Source organism: Dreissena polymorpha, chromosome 16, assembly GCF_020536995.1.
Source record: "Dreissena polymorpha isolate Duluth1 chromosome 16, UMN_Dpol_1.0, whole genome shotgun sequence".
NCBI lineage: Eukaryota > Metazoa > Mollusca > Bivalvia > Myida > Dreissenidae > Dreissena > Dreissena polymorpha.
In genome coordinates, this window is record NC_068370.1 from 28,483,668 (window position 1) to 28,500,142 (window position 16,475).

General features: G+C 32.9%; 1 protein-coding gene across 1 annotated transcript; it reads right to left on the minus strand.

Moving 5' to 3' along the window:
* Positions 1–2,594: 2,594 nt before the first annotated feature.
* Positions 2,595–16,396, minus strand: LOC127861552 (protein FAM166C A-like). Its single transcript, XM_052400160.1, has 4 exons — positions 16,229–16,396; positions 9,421–9,694; positions 9,123–9,235; positions 2,595–4,626 (listed from the first exon to the last, which is right to left on the minus strand). The coding sequence occupies exons 1-4, from the start codon at positions 16,297–16,299 to the stop codon at positions 4,479–4,481; spliced, it is 606 nt and encodes a 201-aa protein (XP_052256120.1). The 5' UTR covers positions 16,300–16,396; the 3' UTR covers positions 2,595–4,478.
* Between the last annotated feature and the right edge of the window lie 79 nt (positions 16,397–16,475).

Consider the following 16,475-nt stretch of genomic DNA (forward strand, 5'->3'; position numbering starts at 1 on the left):
TTCAACGTTAATATTGTAACCCAAATCTATACAGAACATATACACCTTTTACAATTTACCAATATGTAAATAAGTGAATAAATTAGTAATCAACTCAATTTAGAAGTCAATAGCGTGAAAAACATATTGTACTATATACATCCAAAATATGTTACGGTATATTCAATAAATCCAAAAACTAAATTCTAAACATTCTCAAAATATGTTTTCTACAACAAATATGTTTATACAAAAAAATCGCAAAGTAATTAAACGATGTTACTTCTGCTTAAATCGATGAGTTGTGTCCACTATTGTACACTAAAAGACAAGGTCAACGAGTCTTAAATATGCTAACATATGTCATTTGTTCCTATTAATATCTGCAAAAAAATAGGACAGCTTCGGCTTTAATCGTTATCTTTTTGTTTATTATACTCAAGCTTCTTTCATTTGTAGTATACTGTATTCAATAACAGATATCTTCAAAATCTCTTTGCAACATATGTGTTTCGAAAAAAAATGTTTTTCCTTTTTTTTTATATTTTTCATTATGATTGAATTAAGTAAAAGATCGAACACTCAACCTGGAATAGGAAATAACAACTGTATGGTCGGCCCAGAAAATTAAAATAGTTGAAAATGTGAATTGGCGCCACCTCCTGTCATTGGTGCCATCATTGAAAATCATTGCTTTTGGAAAAACAAAAACAAATTATCTTTTAGATCGACCAGACGCCAATGTTTTTTGTGAATTGGACAACTTATACATGTCCAAAGCAATAGTTGGATGTTACTAGATACGTTTAATAAGACGGATGTCCCACGTTCAAGTACATGTATGAAATTAAAGGGACTTTACAGATGTTTGCATGTTTTGCTATTTGTGATTACCCGGTAAGTTCTTTAAATTGATTATTGGAAACATCGGAAGTTCAGAACTAAAGAGCTCCGGCATAAAACCAGAATAAAATTATAGTCCCTTTAAAAACAAATATGCCATTGAACACTGTATTATGTGAATTGTGAATAAGACATCAAACTGGGAATGGACATCATTTTGGTGATTTTCTCAAACAAAATATTCATTTCATGATCTACATTTATTTTTGTAATATATTATCTGTAACTTAAGCTTAATAAGCAATTTTCCATGACTTTTTTTATTAACAGTGATTGTATTTACCTTTTGAGGAGGTTTGAGGTCACTGGGGTCAAGGTCACCAAGGCTAATAATACATTTTAAAGGTGGTTATTAACACATAGATTGACAAAGTGAATCATCGGGGAGCATCCATCAGTTTCACTGATATTCTTGTTTTGTGTGTAATTGAAAGTTTTTCTGTAACTGACCTAAGTTCATTTTCATTCATCCACAAAGCGCATCTCAAAGGGGATCAATCTCCGGAAACGATATTTTTTTTAACTCAACGAACAGCGATTCCCTTCATCGGTTCGAATGTAACAATGTGCGTCCGTCAACGTTTGCTTGAAACGACATCTCCCCCTCCCCCAAACCTCTGGGTAGAATTATGACAAAACTTCACATACTAGTACATGTTCTTAGGGTAATCCTTGGTGAAAATGTTCAAATCGTATCGGCCTTTGATTATAAAGGTCAGGGGACTCGTAAAGGTATTTTGACTATGGTATCTTAAAAATTTCTGAAACAGAGCGGTCATGAGCTTTATTTTGTAAACAACATAATATGGTCCATTCCAAAGTTTGTTCAAATTATAATGCCCCTGGGGTAAAAACTAGCCTCTTCACAAGAGACACCAGATTTATTAACACTAATATAAGGAAAACATAATAATATGTTCTGTGACGGCTACGACCAAGGCTGTAATAGTTGGTCTGTGGAATTATCAAGAGATCCTCTACACATTTTTTTTGCCTATGGGGTCGAAGCTGAACATGCTCCCCGGTTGTCACATTTATAATATGCACATATATAGCAAAATAATTAAAAATCTTCTGAGCTATAACAAGATCCCTATTAATTTAAAATTTAAGTAAGTAACATCAGATAGTGGTCCTCTACAAAGTAGGTTCAAGCCATGACCATGGGGTAAAAATTGGCTTAGCCACAGTTGAAACATATTTAATATACACTTTGTTACCAAAATATGTTTTTATTTTTTAAACAGACAATGCCCATGTGTGTTATAATTGTGTGTAACATAATATAGGGTCCTCTACTAAGTAAGGTCCAATTATACCCATGATATGCCAAAATTTACAACACCCATGTGGTGGCGTCAAATGTTTATACAGTCTTATATAGCAACATATTTTCAAAGTATGCCCCTTTGTGAAAAGTCACCACAAACTAGGGATCTCCACTCTGCTACAATTGTGTAGGTCAGCTTTTAAGGATCCTACTGTAAGGTTCCTCTTGTTTGTAATCCATGCTAGTTATTTGGGATCATAATGACAATTTCGTAGATACAATCCTTGAAAGGACAATAATAAGAACACATTTGAAGCTCCATTCATGATAGAACCTTTAAAAACATTCAACATATTGTGTGTTTTTTTCGATTTTTCCCCCCATGATTTTCAATGTTGTTAAAATTGAGTTGTAAACTAATATACACCCAAACAACGTGTCGTCTGTTTCATGTTTAATGCATGCAAACTCGTGTATACATATAATGATGCAAACATTTATTCTAAAAATCGCCCAATTTAAGTACAATTGTATCAGTTGATACATTATTTATTCAATTACTGTTTTACAGATTCCCAAAGGGCTTCACATAATATTTTGGATGTGCTAAAAAAACACAATGACACATAAATAATATTAAATTAAAATTTTGTTTGACGAAAAACGCTTTCTAGACTTAAAGTTTCATTTCTACAATTATAGAAGAAATAAGATAAAAAAATCATGCAACTGAATGATGTTGAGCAAACATGATAATAAAACTTGTACAAAACAGAAATATCACAGAGCTGGAAAACAAGACATAACACACACAAACAATACATTTCAATGTAGGCAAGCAAGGTAGAAACCTGGATATAACCTATAAGAAAAGATCTAGGCATTAAACAGAGGCAGGGTATTGCGAAAAAGTGAACAAAGAGAAAGCTTGAATGATTTATGGACATAGTTAACAATTCTTAAATTGCTATCTATTTTACTAAGGGTTATGAAATAATTTTTCAGATTATTTCACAGCAAAATTATTGCAACAACACATAGGTTTTCTGTAATAAAAAATTTCAAAAAATAATCTGCCATGGCGGACAAAAGAGGAGTGAAGGATAAAATTTTGCTGAGAATAATTGCATAATTTCTAAACTGTCAAGGAAATATTTATAAGCTTGATGTTTCACATTTATGATGATCTTGTTTTCTATCAATAAGAGGTAACAAATTGTAAACAATGAGCAGGCAGTGTCAAAACAAGAACAAAACAAGGAGACATAAATATGAATTACATAACTACAAATTAATAATGTAAAAACATACATTTTTACTTTATTCATTATTAAATATCATTCATCCGAGCTTTTAATAAACTATTTTGAATCTTCATGATTTCTTTAATTCTTAAAAACAACAACGTAATTTCAATTTGTATGATTGTTGATGAAATAATATTTTGCAAGAAATTAAAAACAACAATATAAATACCAACCACTATTATTTTCATCAAATGATAACAAAAAAATGCCAATGACAATGATTAATGTCAAATTCATACAAAATAATATTCAAAGGTTGATAAAATTTAATTTGTTTCTAATTTTACTAAACTTTTAAAAAGTGATGCATAATTATCATGATGATGTAGTAACACTTAGGTAAACTTAAACAACCATGAAAATCCTTACAATGTAAAAAAAGTGCCAACAAGTCACACTGCCAAAAATTCTATTCTAGTTAACAATAAATGAAATAATCAACAAACAAGAAAAAATAAAACTATTGAAATTTTGCTGCAGTAAACAACACACGGAAAAATAAAAACTTAAAAAAATATATTATAGCTAACAACAAAACTATAATTATCATAGTCCAAATGTAAACGAATAATAAAAAGACAAATGTAAAAAATAGTGATACAAGTCAGCTGAAATGTTATCTGTGATTATTCCTTCTCAAAAACAAAAGTATATAACAGTAGAAATAAAACAAATTGTAAAAAAAGGACTATGAAAAAAAGTAAAAAGGGTGATTTCCTTCAGCTAAATGTTCCATGTGATTATAGCTTCACAAAATAAACATCGCCGATCTTGTGATCTTGTTTCAATTAGTAAAAAACAAAGGGAGAAAGAATAGCTTTAAAAAATATATTCCAGAAAGCAGCAAAAGTATACCACAGTCCAAATGTTAATTAATTGTAAAAAGAGTTTGTTTGTTTTTTATAACAAAGAGTCACTTCAGTCAGCTAAAATGTTCTCAATGAACAGTCCCAATGTAAACAAATTTTTTTTTAAATTAAAAAAAAGAAAATGTAAAAAAGGCTAAATGTTCTCAGTGATTATCGCTTCTCAAAATACACATCCCTCATCTCGCGATCGCGTTGTGATGAGCTGGAGGAAACGCGTTTTAACAGCGGGAATCTGCGCGCCTCATGGTCCAGGTATGGTAGATTGATGTCATCGGTGTGTCGCGTAGCCAGGATCATGCTATAAGATGTGGGAAAAAATATATGAGTTTCGCTCCAGTAAAATGGGGTTAAATGCTTGTGCATAGTGCATATTAGTGAAGATTAGTATATGCAGCCCGCACATCCTAATCAGGGACAATACTTTCCGTCTAGACTGGGTTTTCTTTAAGAAGACTTCTTTTTAAAGGAAAAGTTCCTGAAAAGTAGAAAGTGTCGTCCCTGATAAGCCTGTACGGCCTGCACAAGCTAATCTGGGACAACACTTTACGTACATGCTTAAAACCCTTTTTTTTCCCAAGATCGCGTCTCAAATTCATTAATGTAATGAAATCAGCTACATGAATTTATCATCTAAAGTAACTCAAAAATGGCTGCTTTGGTCAATAGTCTGTAAAAGAAGAAATAGATTATTGAGAAATGAGTATGTTATTATTGTTACTGCTTATCACTTTTATATCGACTGTACTATAGTTTCGCAATAAACTCCTCTCAAATATTACTGAAACAAAAAATGGATAAGTTTATGACTTCAATTTTGGCTGCATCACAGACTTCATCTACGATAGAAACAATATCACTTAATTAGTGAAATCCTGTAAATGTTGCAAAGTGATGCATTCATCTGTCTGGTACAAATTTTATGTTTATACAAATTTGTCACTTGTGATCTATTGCTTACAAATATGATGAGCAGGTATTAATAGGAGTCATGTTCTGGAAAAACTGGGCTTAATGCATGTGTAGAAAGAGTGTCAATTCCAGCAGGATTATCATGGATCTCTACTTAATCCAGTTTAGGCATAAAGTGTAAATCTGCACAAGTTTATCAGGGATCTCTACTTAATCCAGTTTAGGCATAAAGTGTAAATCTGCACAAGTTTATCAGGGATCTTTACTTATCAAAAATCCAGTTTAGGCATAAAGTGTAAATCTGCACAAGTTTATCAGGGATCTCTACTTAATCCAGTCCTGAATTTGATCTATTTATCAATAATATCCTGACCCCCCCCCTTTTCATGACTTGCCCCCCCCCCCCCCCCTTTTTCATGACAATGTCCACATTTTTCCATCCAAGTTCTACCAGCACAACAACAGCCTTCTGCAAGAATCCCTTTACTCTTGATTCTGATCTAAATATTTCTCAATAATGCATTACTGTTGGGAGCAACAATCTGGATAGTGTGACTGAGACATTATCCCACAATGTAACTTCAGTATAAGATTATGCACAAACATATGCGTCTCTTAATTAAAATAGCGTTAACACATAATCACTAAACAAAATTAAATATCAATAAACAATTATCAACTTTGCTAGTGTTCCTGAAATTAAGACATACAACATGATGATTGTCTCAAGATTTGCACAACATGAATACTGAAAAAACTGCAACATATATCTATCCAGCTTCTAAAAAATTTGTTACTGAATAATGTTGTGAGAAATACTTAAATAAGAGTAAATAATTATCAAGGAAAAGGAGCACTCAGTAATTGTTTTTGTTCTATTTTAATTTAAAAACAATAGCTTATTTGTGTAAGTAAATGCTTTAATTTGTAAGATATGAACATCTGAACCGCAGAGCTTGGTTATAATAACAAACAAATTATTTCTGTCCCCTTTTGAACTAGTGTCCTTTACATTAAAAGACAATAGCTTAAGCCAGTCCAACATCCAACTATTTTTACGCACATGATTATTTTAATAAATGATCCACGTTGTAAGTAAATTTTACAAACAACCAGAATAGTCCAAATTATTCAATTGTTTAGCGTTTGTAATACATATAGATTCATCAATTTACAATAATGATTGGTGATGAAAGTGTAGTTTCAGTATGTCATCAGTGTTCCTTTGCTCTCTGATGTTCTTTTATACTTTCATACTGTTTTTTTTTTGAATCTGTGACAATAGTAAGAAAACTGTCATTTTGACAATATGAAAACGAGTCAATTTAACTGATATTTATTTCATATTAAGTCAAATACAGTCATTAATTTCTGCAATGGCATGGGCATTTTTTCCCTTTGTCAAACAGCACCATTATAATAGTTTAAAGTCTATGGAGAAAATTACAAGGATTTTTATTTCTACCTGTCCTTTAATATATGGTTTAAAGCTTAGATTTGAAATCTGTTTAAGGAGATATTTCCCACTTGGCTCAACATAACCTTTATCTTGTTGAGTCCATTTTGTCCCATTGATTTTTATGTACTTGTTGCACATTTATATCAATCCTATCAATCCCCGATAAGACTACCGGTTATAAACATTGTTTGCAATTTTATTGAAATGGCCCATGCAAAATAATAAAGTAAGTTTTTGGCATATATTTTGTTAATGCACATTAATATTATAATACCATAATTAATTCAGTGTTTATGAAAATATTACATTTAACCAGTGTATAGGCCTAATAGTGGATTTTTACTTTAAACAGAAACACATATTGATTGCATTTTTGAATTTAATCATATAAATTATTCATTAAATCACTATAACCAGATTCCAACAATAGCAAGGATGAAGATCATCCAACAACAAATCAATTTTCATGATCAAGCGGAAAGTTAAACAAAAACAGGTTTATGTTGAATTATTTGTAGGGAAATCAAATGATAAAAATATGCTTACCTCAGAAGATGAATGTGCAATCACTCAGGGAAGGAGGAGATATGGTGCCAACAAAGTCACAGCAAATCAAAAATGCCATGTACTCATTGGTTACGATGAAACAACAGTTAAAACATTTCAAAGACGATTCAAAAGCATTGCACAGCAAACAAGAAATATAAATATTGCTTTTATTTTTGCACCAAAGCAAAATTTAAATATTTTTTTCGATTGCATTTAACAAATATTACAATAAAATATATATAGTTTTCTTTTGCATACTTTTTAAACATATGCCAGTTTAATTATGCATAAGAAATGAAATGGTATGGGTGTACTTTATAATTTTATTCATCTAGTATCTAGGAGTAACTCTATTATTTCTGAAGTGAAACAGCAGGCAAACTAGCAAGGCAAAGGAGCAAAACATGCACAGGCACTTTTGAAGAACATTATCTAAGCGCATGCAAATTGTCACAGTGTGAATTATGAAAGAGCAATACTAAAAAAATGCTAGGTAAATGTTTAACGGTTATATTTATAATTCTATGCATGGAAGCCACAAGAAACTATTTGGCTCTAAAAAGTTAACAAAGATAGTATGAAATTAGTGAACAATGTTTAGGAGAAGAAAGGTCATGCAAGAGGGAAACACCAAGTGGGATAACCAAGCAAGAACTGTATCATTATTATTTTCATTTTGCTAATGAACATTTATGTAGCGAACTAAAATACTATGTCGTTATACTAAATGTTAAAGCTAGTAACTATTTATCAATGGTAGCTTTATTAATGTTTTATATAACAGTACAAAAAAGAAATAAATGCAATTAGGAACTTTACAGTATTTGTTTTATGCATGTTCAGTTTTGTTACAAGAAGAATACCACAATGATTATAGAAGCTGAGATAGACTATTATTTGTCAAATATGATATTTGGATGGAACAATTAGTGGCCAAGACACTTTTAATAGTGAATAAACTTAACTCTGCGTGACTGTGCATTATTGGCATATGAATTTGATTTCATTAGTAAGGTTATCAAAGGAAATGAAGTATTTCAATTATATTTATTTATCGGTACTTTGAACATGCAAACCATTATACTAAGAGTATCTATGAAAACATCTACAGTTTTGTGTGTGAAGAAAGCAGTAACACACATACATCCGATAGGAAGTGTTTTAATGCAGAACTATAAATAATAAATTTACAGTAAAACTTGTTTAACTATAGTGTTGACAACTCATATACCTTAAATAACTTGAGCATTTCAGTCATATAAGAATTGTCACCATGTCTGTAATGTGCATTGCACACTGTTACTGAAGAATGGATAGATCTTGCACAGATGATGATGCAGAAACCTTTTAGACACTTATCAGTATTGATATTTCTGGAGTCTTTATTATAACTGACAAAAAACTTGATTAAAGATCATCTCCCTTACAAGAAGCTGGAGATTCAAATTCTAAGGTAAAAGGATTGCTCAAACATGGTCATCATCCCACCATGAATCGGAGTTAAACAAGTTTGACTATAGTTTAATAAAAAATAATGTAATCTATAATAACAGGATATTGCAGAATCCATGTTATTTAAACTAGTCTATATGTTTATTTTCTATATAGTGATTTTTTTTTACTGATTTTAACATTGTCGAAGGTTCCAGAGATATATTTAATTGCCAAAATCTTAACAATTAACCCTTTGAAAAAGTTAATAATTTTCTTTTGATAAACAACTGATTCTGCAATTTAATCCATGCAAACAACAACAACAAGCATGCTAAAGTAACTTACAGGGAACTACAGTAAAGTTGTAAACACAATATAAGTAACTAATACGTATCTAATGAAAACTACTGAATTGTCCCTTGTTTAAGTACACCCATACTTACAACTGAGCTTTTCGCTTAATTTGATCTTCAGCAGAACTGGGGATCATGAAATAATTTACGCTCTTCTTTGTACCACTTTTGTCAAAATAAAACTCTCTGTGCTTTTGACCAAGCTGAAAAATAAAGAAATGATTTGTTCAATGACTTCATTTCTTAAATTTAAAACTCATGTAAATGAATTTAAAAAAAATGTGCAGGGTGCTACAAAAAAATAATTATAGAAAATGTGTATGCATTTTTTTTTACATTTATGTTTTAACTGTAAATTTAAATCAATGATAAGAGAATCAAACCTTACAGTATCAAAGGATTTCAGCTCTTCCTTTCTGTCAAAGTCCACATTGGAAAGGTTGTATTTTGGAGCTGCGAGCCACCTGTCTCGTGTTCTGCCACGGGCACTTATCACTGACTCTGGTCTGTGTGTGTAGTATGTGGGAAACTCACCGCCACGAGCATACGGATCATGGGAGGCATTCAATACCTCAGACCGATAGTCTTGGAAATATTTGTTTGTTGCATTGCCATAGGTCTCACCATAGTCGTACTTGGTCGTTGGACAGTGACCTCTATATCTGAAAGACATTAAATTTTATTGATGTTAGTTAATGTATTTGATCACATTAGTGTTACACTGTTTTTTGTTTGGAGATTTATAACGTCTACAGTCCATTAAATGAACTGTGGATAATTTATTATTATGCTCCCCAAAAATTTATTTTGGGGTTAGCATATAGTCGCCGCATCGTCTGTCCATCCATGTGTCCGTCCGTGCACAATTTTTGTACAGGCTATTTCTCAGCAACTAATGACCGGAATTCAATGAAACTTTATGGGAAGCTTCACTACCAAGAGGAGATGTCCATATTATCAGCGGGTTCTGGTCGGATGATTTTTCACAGAGTTATGGCCTATTGAAATTTTCCATTAACTGTACATATAGTGCAATTCTTGTCTGGGCCATTTCTCAGCAACTTATGACCAGAATTCAATGATACTGGATGGGAAGCTTCACTTACAAGAGAAGATGTGCATATTATCAGCGGGTTCTGGTCGGATGATTTTTCACAGAGTTATGGCCCTTTGAAATTTTCTATTAACTGTACATATAGTGCAATTCTTGTCCGGGCAATTCTCAGCAACTAATCACCGGAATACAATGAAACTTTATGGGAAGCTTCACTACCAAAAGGAGATGTGAATATTATCAGCAGGTTCTGGTTGGATGATTTTTCACAGAGTTATGGCCCTTTGAAATTTTCTATAAACAAATTATTTTCCACCCAACTACTGTGCCCTCAAGACGTTTCCTTTTATCTGAATATATAGTGCAATATTGTGACAAAAAAAACTTTGGGGAGCATTTCCCGCCTCCGACGGTTTCTTGTGTTGTGTAGGTATTCAACGATGTTTGTCAACATTTCCTTCCAGACAAATAATGAAGATAACACAATTTTGTGTAAGACTAGTTAATATTGTTGGCTTTGGTAATGATATTCTAGAAATATTTCCATCTTGCAAAATTATAATACAATTCATTTCAAAAACATACTCCCGTGAGTTTTGCAAATGTCCAACTGGGTGTTAAAAGTACCGGTATATATTAAACAAGGGGGCCATGATGGCCCTGAATTGCTCGCCTGACTAACCGAATACAATCCTAAACCAGTTTTCATCATGATAAACATTCTTACCAAATTTCATAAAGATTGGATGAAAACTGTGACCTCTATTGTATACACAAGGTTTTTCTAATAGTTGACCTATTGACTTAGTTTTAGACCCCATGTCACCCAAATACAATCCCAACCCAGATTTCTTCAAGACAAACATTCTGACCAAATTTTATGAAGATTGGATGAAAACTGTGACCTCTATTGTATACACAATGTTTTTCTATTATTTGACCTAGTGACCTAGTTTTTGACCCAAGATGACCCAAATAAAATCCCAACCCGGATTTCATCAAGATAAACATTCTGACCAAATTTCATAAAGATTGGATGAAAACTCCGACATCTATTGTCTATACAAGGTTTTTCTATTATTTCACCTAGTGACCTAGTTTTTGACCTAGTGACCTAGTTTTTGACCCCAGATGACCCAAATACAATCCCAACCCAGATTTCATCAAGATAAACATTCTGACCAAATTTCATAAAGATTGGATGAAAACTGTGACCTCTACTGTCTACACAAACAAATTGTTGACGTTTTTTTCTATTATTTGACCTAGTGAGCTAGTTTTTGACCTCAGATGACCCAAATACAATCCCAACACAGATTTCATCAAGTTAAACATTCTAACCAAATTTCATAAAGATTTGATGAAAACTGCGACCTCTATCAGGGGTTTTTTTTACTAAGAAAGAGACACCGATATTCGGCGTCTTCCCCTACCAGAATTTTTCCCCTTAAAATACAATTTCCCCACCAAAAATATCATTTTTCACCAAAATATAATATTTTCTCTCAAAGAAATGTTTATTTTTCCTTGGGGCATTCGACAATTATCCAATTTGCACCATGTACAACGAATTCGCGCTCTCTCTCTCCAGACGAACACACAACATCTGGGAATCCCAGTTATTCTAAATATAGCTCTTAAATAACGTCATGTAAACTGGGCAACTAATCGTAATTATCATGTGACTATTTTACTGGATACCGGTCTTGCGCGAGAAGGGTGTTTCGTCAATTAATTACCGGAAACCAGTCGAATTTTCATCCGGGCTATGTGCAAGCCGAGGTATAAACGTGAAAACAGAAAAAAATGTCTCACAATTAGCGTTCTTACACAAACACAATAAAACATTCGAACTCAAAAGATACTGAACGCATCGAGGCATTTTTTAAGTAAGAATCATCGAAAACCGTTATAACCCAGCAGGATTCTGAGGTAATCAACATCGAACATTGTGAAAGTGAAAGTAGACAATCGGCAGCTGCCGCTCCTTTCCCTTCCAATACTGTAGCAAATCAAGATCGTCAACCCATTCATCATGAAATTGAAATCACAAAATTGACATCGTCCCCCGGCCCCAGTACAAAAATATAGTTGAAAACATTTCCCATTATTAGATCTACACCTGCAACTTTATTAAGGACTTTGACTTTAATACCTGTTAAATGTGTTTAAGAACAAAAAGGACAGAGACAAGTCTCTTTTGATGAGTTATAGACATTGAAATGAACAGTTTTTATTTTTTCCCTTAATATCTCTCTTTCGCACTCTTTTTTTCCCCTTTCACCCAGCGTCCAGCGTCTTCCCCTTTCTCTAAAAAAAACCCCTGTCTATTGTCTACACAAGATTTTTCTATTATTTGACCTAGTTTTTGACCCCAGATGACCCAAATACATTCCCAAGCCAGATTTCATCAAGATAAACATTCTGACCAAATTTCATAAAGATTGGATGAAAACTGCGACCTCTATTGTCTACACAAGGTTTTTCTATTATTTGACCTAGTTTTTGACCTATTGACCTAGTTTTTGAGCCCAGATGACCCAAATACAATCGCAATCCAGATTTCATTAAAAACATTCTGCCCAAATTTCAAAAACATTGGATGAAAACTGTGACCTCTACTGCCTACACAAACAAATTGTTGATGATTTTTCAATTATTTGACCTAGTGACCTAGTTTTTGACTCCAGATGACCCAAATACAATCTCAACCCAGATTTTATCAAGATAAACATTCTGACCAAATTTCATAAAGATTGGATGAAAACTGCGACCTCTATTGTCTACACAAGGTTTTTCTATTATTTGACTATTATGTGGCCAAGTTTTTGACCCCAGATGACCCAAATACGACCGGAATCCAGATTTCATCATTTATCAAGCTAAACATTCTGCCCAAATTTCATAAACATTGGATGAAAACTGTGACCTCTACTGTCTACACAAACAAATTGTTGATGATTTTTCAATTATTTGACCTAGTGACCTAGTTTTTGAACCCAGATGACCTAAATACAATCCCAACCCTGATTTCATCAAGATAAACATTCTGACCAAATTTCATAAAGATTGGATGAAAACTGCGACCTCTATTGTCTACACAAGGTTTTTCTATTATTTTACCTATTATGTGACCAAGTTTTTGACCGAGTGACCTAGTTTTTGACCCCAGATGACCTTAATACAATCCCAACCCAGATTTCATCAAGATAAACATTTTGACCAAATTTCATAAAGATTGGATGAAAACTGTGACCTCTACTGTCTCCACAAACAAATTGTTGACGGACACACGCACACACAACAAACTCCGGACATCACACGGTCACATAAGCTCACCATGTTACTTTGTAACAGGTGAGCTAAAAATATAGCATTCACTTGCTTTTGTTTAAGTGTGTTATGTCATTTTTAGATTTCCATTAAAAAATATCCATTTGTTAAGCCTTTTTTTCAAAACTGATAACAAATAATATCTGCTAACAATTATCAGTTCAATTTATTAAAATATTGTTTTCATTATCATAGCTGTTGTCTGAATATACATCCTGGTGTGGGGTATTTTCGCCGGTGTAAGTCTTCTATTGATAAATTCTCACAAAAATGCAGAAAGAAACATAAAATTAATGTTGGTTATTCAAAACAAATATATAACCAAAAAATATTAAAAATCATTAAAACCTATACCAAATGGCTGTTAAAATGCCAAGAGCACTCATTAATTAAATCTGTTACAATATGTCATATCATATGTGAGTTAAATAGAAATATATTATAGAATATTTCTAGGTATTAGGGACATGTTGCATGCGTTCAATATCCTACTAGAAGATGACTTCAAGTACACCCACTTTTCCTTTACTCAGGGGGGATTCTCGCCATTTGGAGAGTCCAGTCAAATTGGGATATTTTAAATCAATAAAATGGGAACTTTTAATCGACGAAATGGACCAAATTAGGATTTTTTATCAACAAAGATTTACAAATCAGGCCTATTCCTAGTCATTTTAGGAAAAAAATAGTATAAATTATAGTTAGACGCTTTGTAACTTACATGTAGATGTATATTAAATAAAATTTAGATATAATAATCATTAGAAACTTTTTTTTTTAAATATGTTCTTTTGGGGGGGAATTTTGTACAATTATGGTTTGGGATCGGGTCCGTTTGCTTTAGTTTAAGATCGGGCCTTCTTTACATAGCGTTGGACTCCTTCAAAATTATCTTTAAATAAAAAACAAGAGATGTGTTTGTCAGAAACACAATGCCCCCTTTTGCGCCGCTTTGAAATAAAAATTTCAATTCATCACTTGGCAGGTTTAGAAATTATCTCCCTTTTAAAGCTTATTACTTCCCTTGGATTGTATTTTTTGACTTTTGACCTTGAAGGATGACCTTCACCTTTCACCACTCAAAATGTGCAGCTTCATGAGATACACATGCATGCCAAATATCAAGTTGCTATCTTCAATATTGCAAAAGTTATGGCAAATGTTAAAGTTTGCGGACAGACCCACAGACTGACAGACGTAAAAAAATCCCATTTTGCAAGATCAGAATTTTTGCACTTTTGAACATCGAAAAATATGTCACTCACCATTCTGCTTAAAGGCTTAGACAAAACAAGAGGGCCATGATGGCCCTAAATCGCTCACCTGACTAACCAAATACAATCCTAACCCAGATTTCATCAAGATAAACATTCTGACCACATTTCATAAAGATTGGATGAAAACTGTGAACTCTACTGTCTACACAAACAAATTGTTGACGGACACACGGACGCACGCACGCACAACGGACGTCGGACATCACACGGTCACATAAGCTCACCATGTCACTTTGTGACAGGTGAGCTAAAAACACAATTCAAAATGATTTATTTTCGTTCCTTGTCGCAGTGCATGCAAGCCATAATAGGGGAAACTCTCGACCACTGAATCAAACTGATCTTGGTTGTTTTTTTTCTCGGATATTTTCGCTTTAAAAGACTAGCTAAGGTTGAACAGTCTCCGATCACTATAAAAGTCATCACAATACCCATTTACATTTACACAATGCATGTTTTATGATCCCAAGGCACTGAAGATGGGAACAACTGTAAATCAGTTGTGTGTAAATAACCCCAAGCCACTATCAATCAATAATTTCAGGGGCTTTGTGGTAGTTGCAATAATCCAACTCCCAGCTATTGACCCTCCGGGTCGCTGGAAGTTGCAACTGCTTACGGCATTTTCCATGTTAAGTCCCCCGCCCAGAATCCGGGTGGCAGTTTAATCCAAAATATTTGCCACATTGACTAATTTTTGGCATAAATAAACACAAATAGATCATAAATATATCCATTATGGGCAAATAAACTTACATGATATGTAAAGCTCGCATAATATTGATATTAAGTTTCAAACATGTTGACGGTTCTTTTAAATGTATATGTTTTTGCAATGGACAAAATCGAGTAATTCCGAAATCGAAAATACGCTATAGACCATCTCCGGAATCCTCGGCGAGATAGATCTCGTGTCTTATCTACAAACTGTAATATACAGACTATCTCCAGAACATCGGTAAGATTGATCAAATCGTCAATTCAAAACTTCGGCTTTCGGTTTGATAACAATTTCTGTATAACGTTTTTGTTTTGAGTATTTCTCCACAATTCACTTGCAAATTGATATTGGTAATAACAGGACTGGTATTGTGTTTGTAACGATGTATTAGGTTGATTAAACTCGATTTTATAGACATACGTGAGACATAATTTTGGACATTAAAAAATGTGTTACAAGGAAGAACTCTGAGCTGTATGTATATACTAATAATAGCTCAGAGCTTCAAGAAGAACTAGGCTTTGTGGCAGTTTGTATGCTGTTTTATATTTTTTATGTTGAAAATTTTGACAAAAAAGTATAAAGCAATAGGCTGTTAAACCCAATCCTGAGGATCAACAAGCAAGCATTACTATAAATGCATTATAGAAAATAGTTGTGTTTTTTTAACTTACAATAATTAACTTGAATGCAGTTTAGACTTCGAATTAAAAAACATGATGACTGATTTAGTTTTTTTTATAGTTTAGTTGTCTTAGTTATGGTTCAAATCAAAATTTCTGCTACAAACAACTTATAAAAGCATACAAACCCAGGCATAAACCGAGGAGGAATGAATGTAGAATTGTGTGTTGTAATCAGAGTACCAGCCGAACGAGACATGATTGCAGTGAAGTGGTTGGAATGTGTTTCGAAAAATAAAAGTTGTCAAATGCAACCGGATATGACCGCAGAACACAACTTCACGCTATCAATTAAATTTTGATACAAAGTAGTTCCGTAGTTTGTACTTATATTCGGCTATTTTGGGTAAATAATACTTTAATCAATATCTTAAC

Coding starts and splice junctions, on each gene's coding strand:
- LOC127861552 (XM_052400160.1), bottom strand. CDS start 16,299: ATGTCTCGTTCGGCTGGTACTCTGATTACAACACACAATTCTACATTC. Junction 9,695..16,228: donor CCTCCTCGGTTTATGCCTGG/GTTTGTATGCTT, acceptor AATGTCTTTCAG/ATATAGAGGTCACTGTCCAA. Junction 9,236..9,420: donor AGCTGAAATCCTTTGATACT/GTAAGGTTTGAT, acceptor TTTATTTTTCAG/CTTGGTCAAAAGCACAGAGA.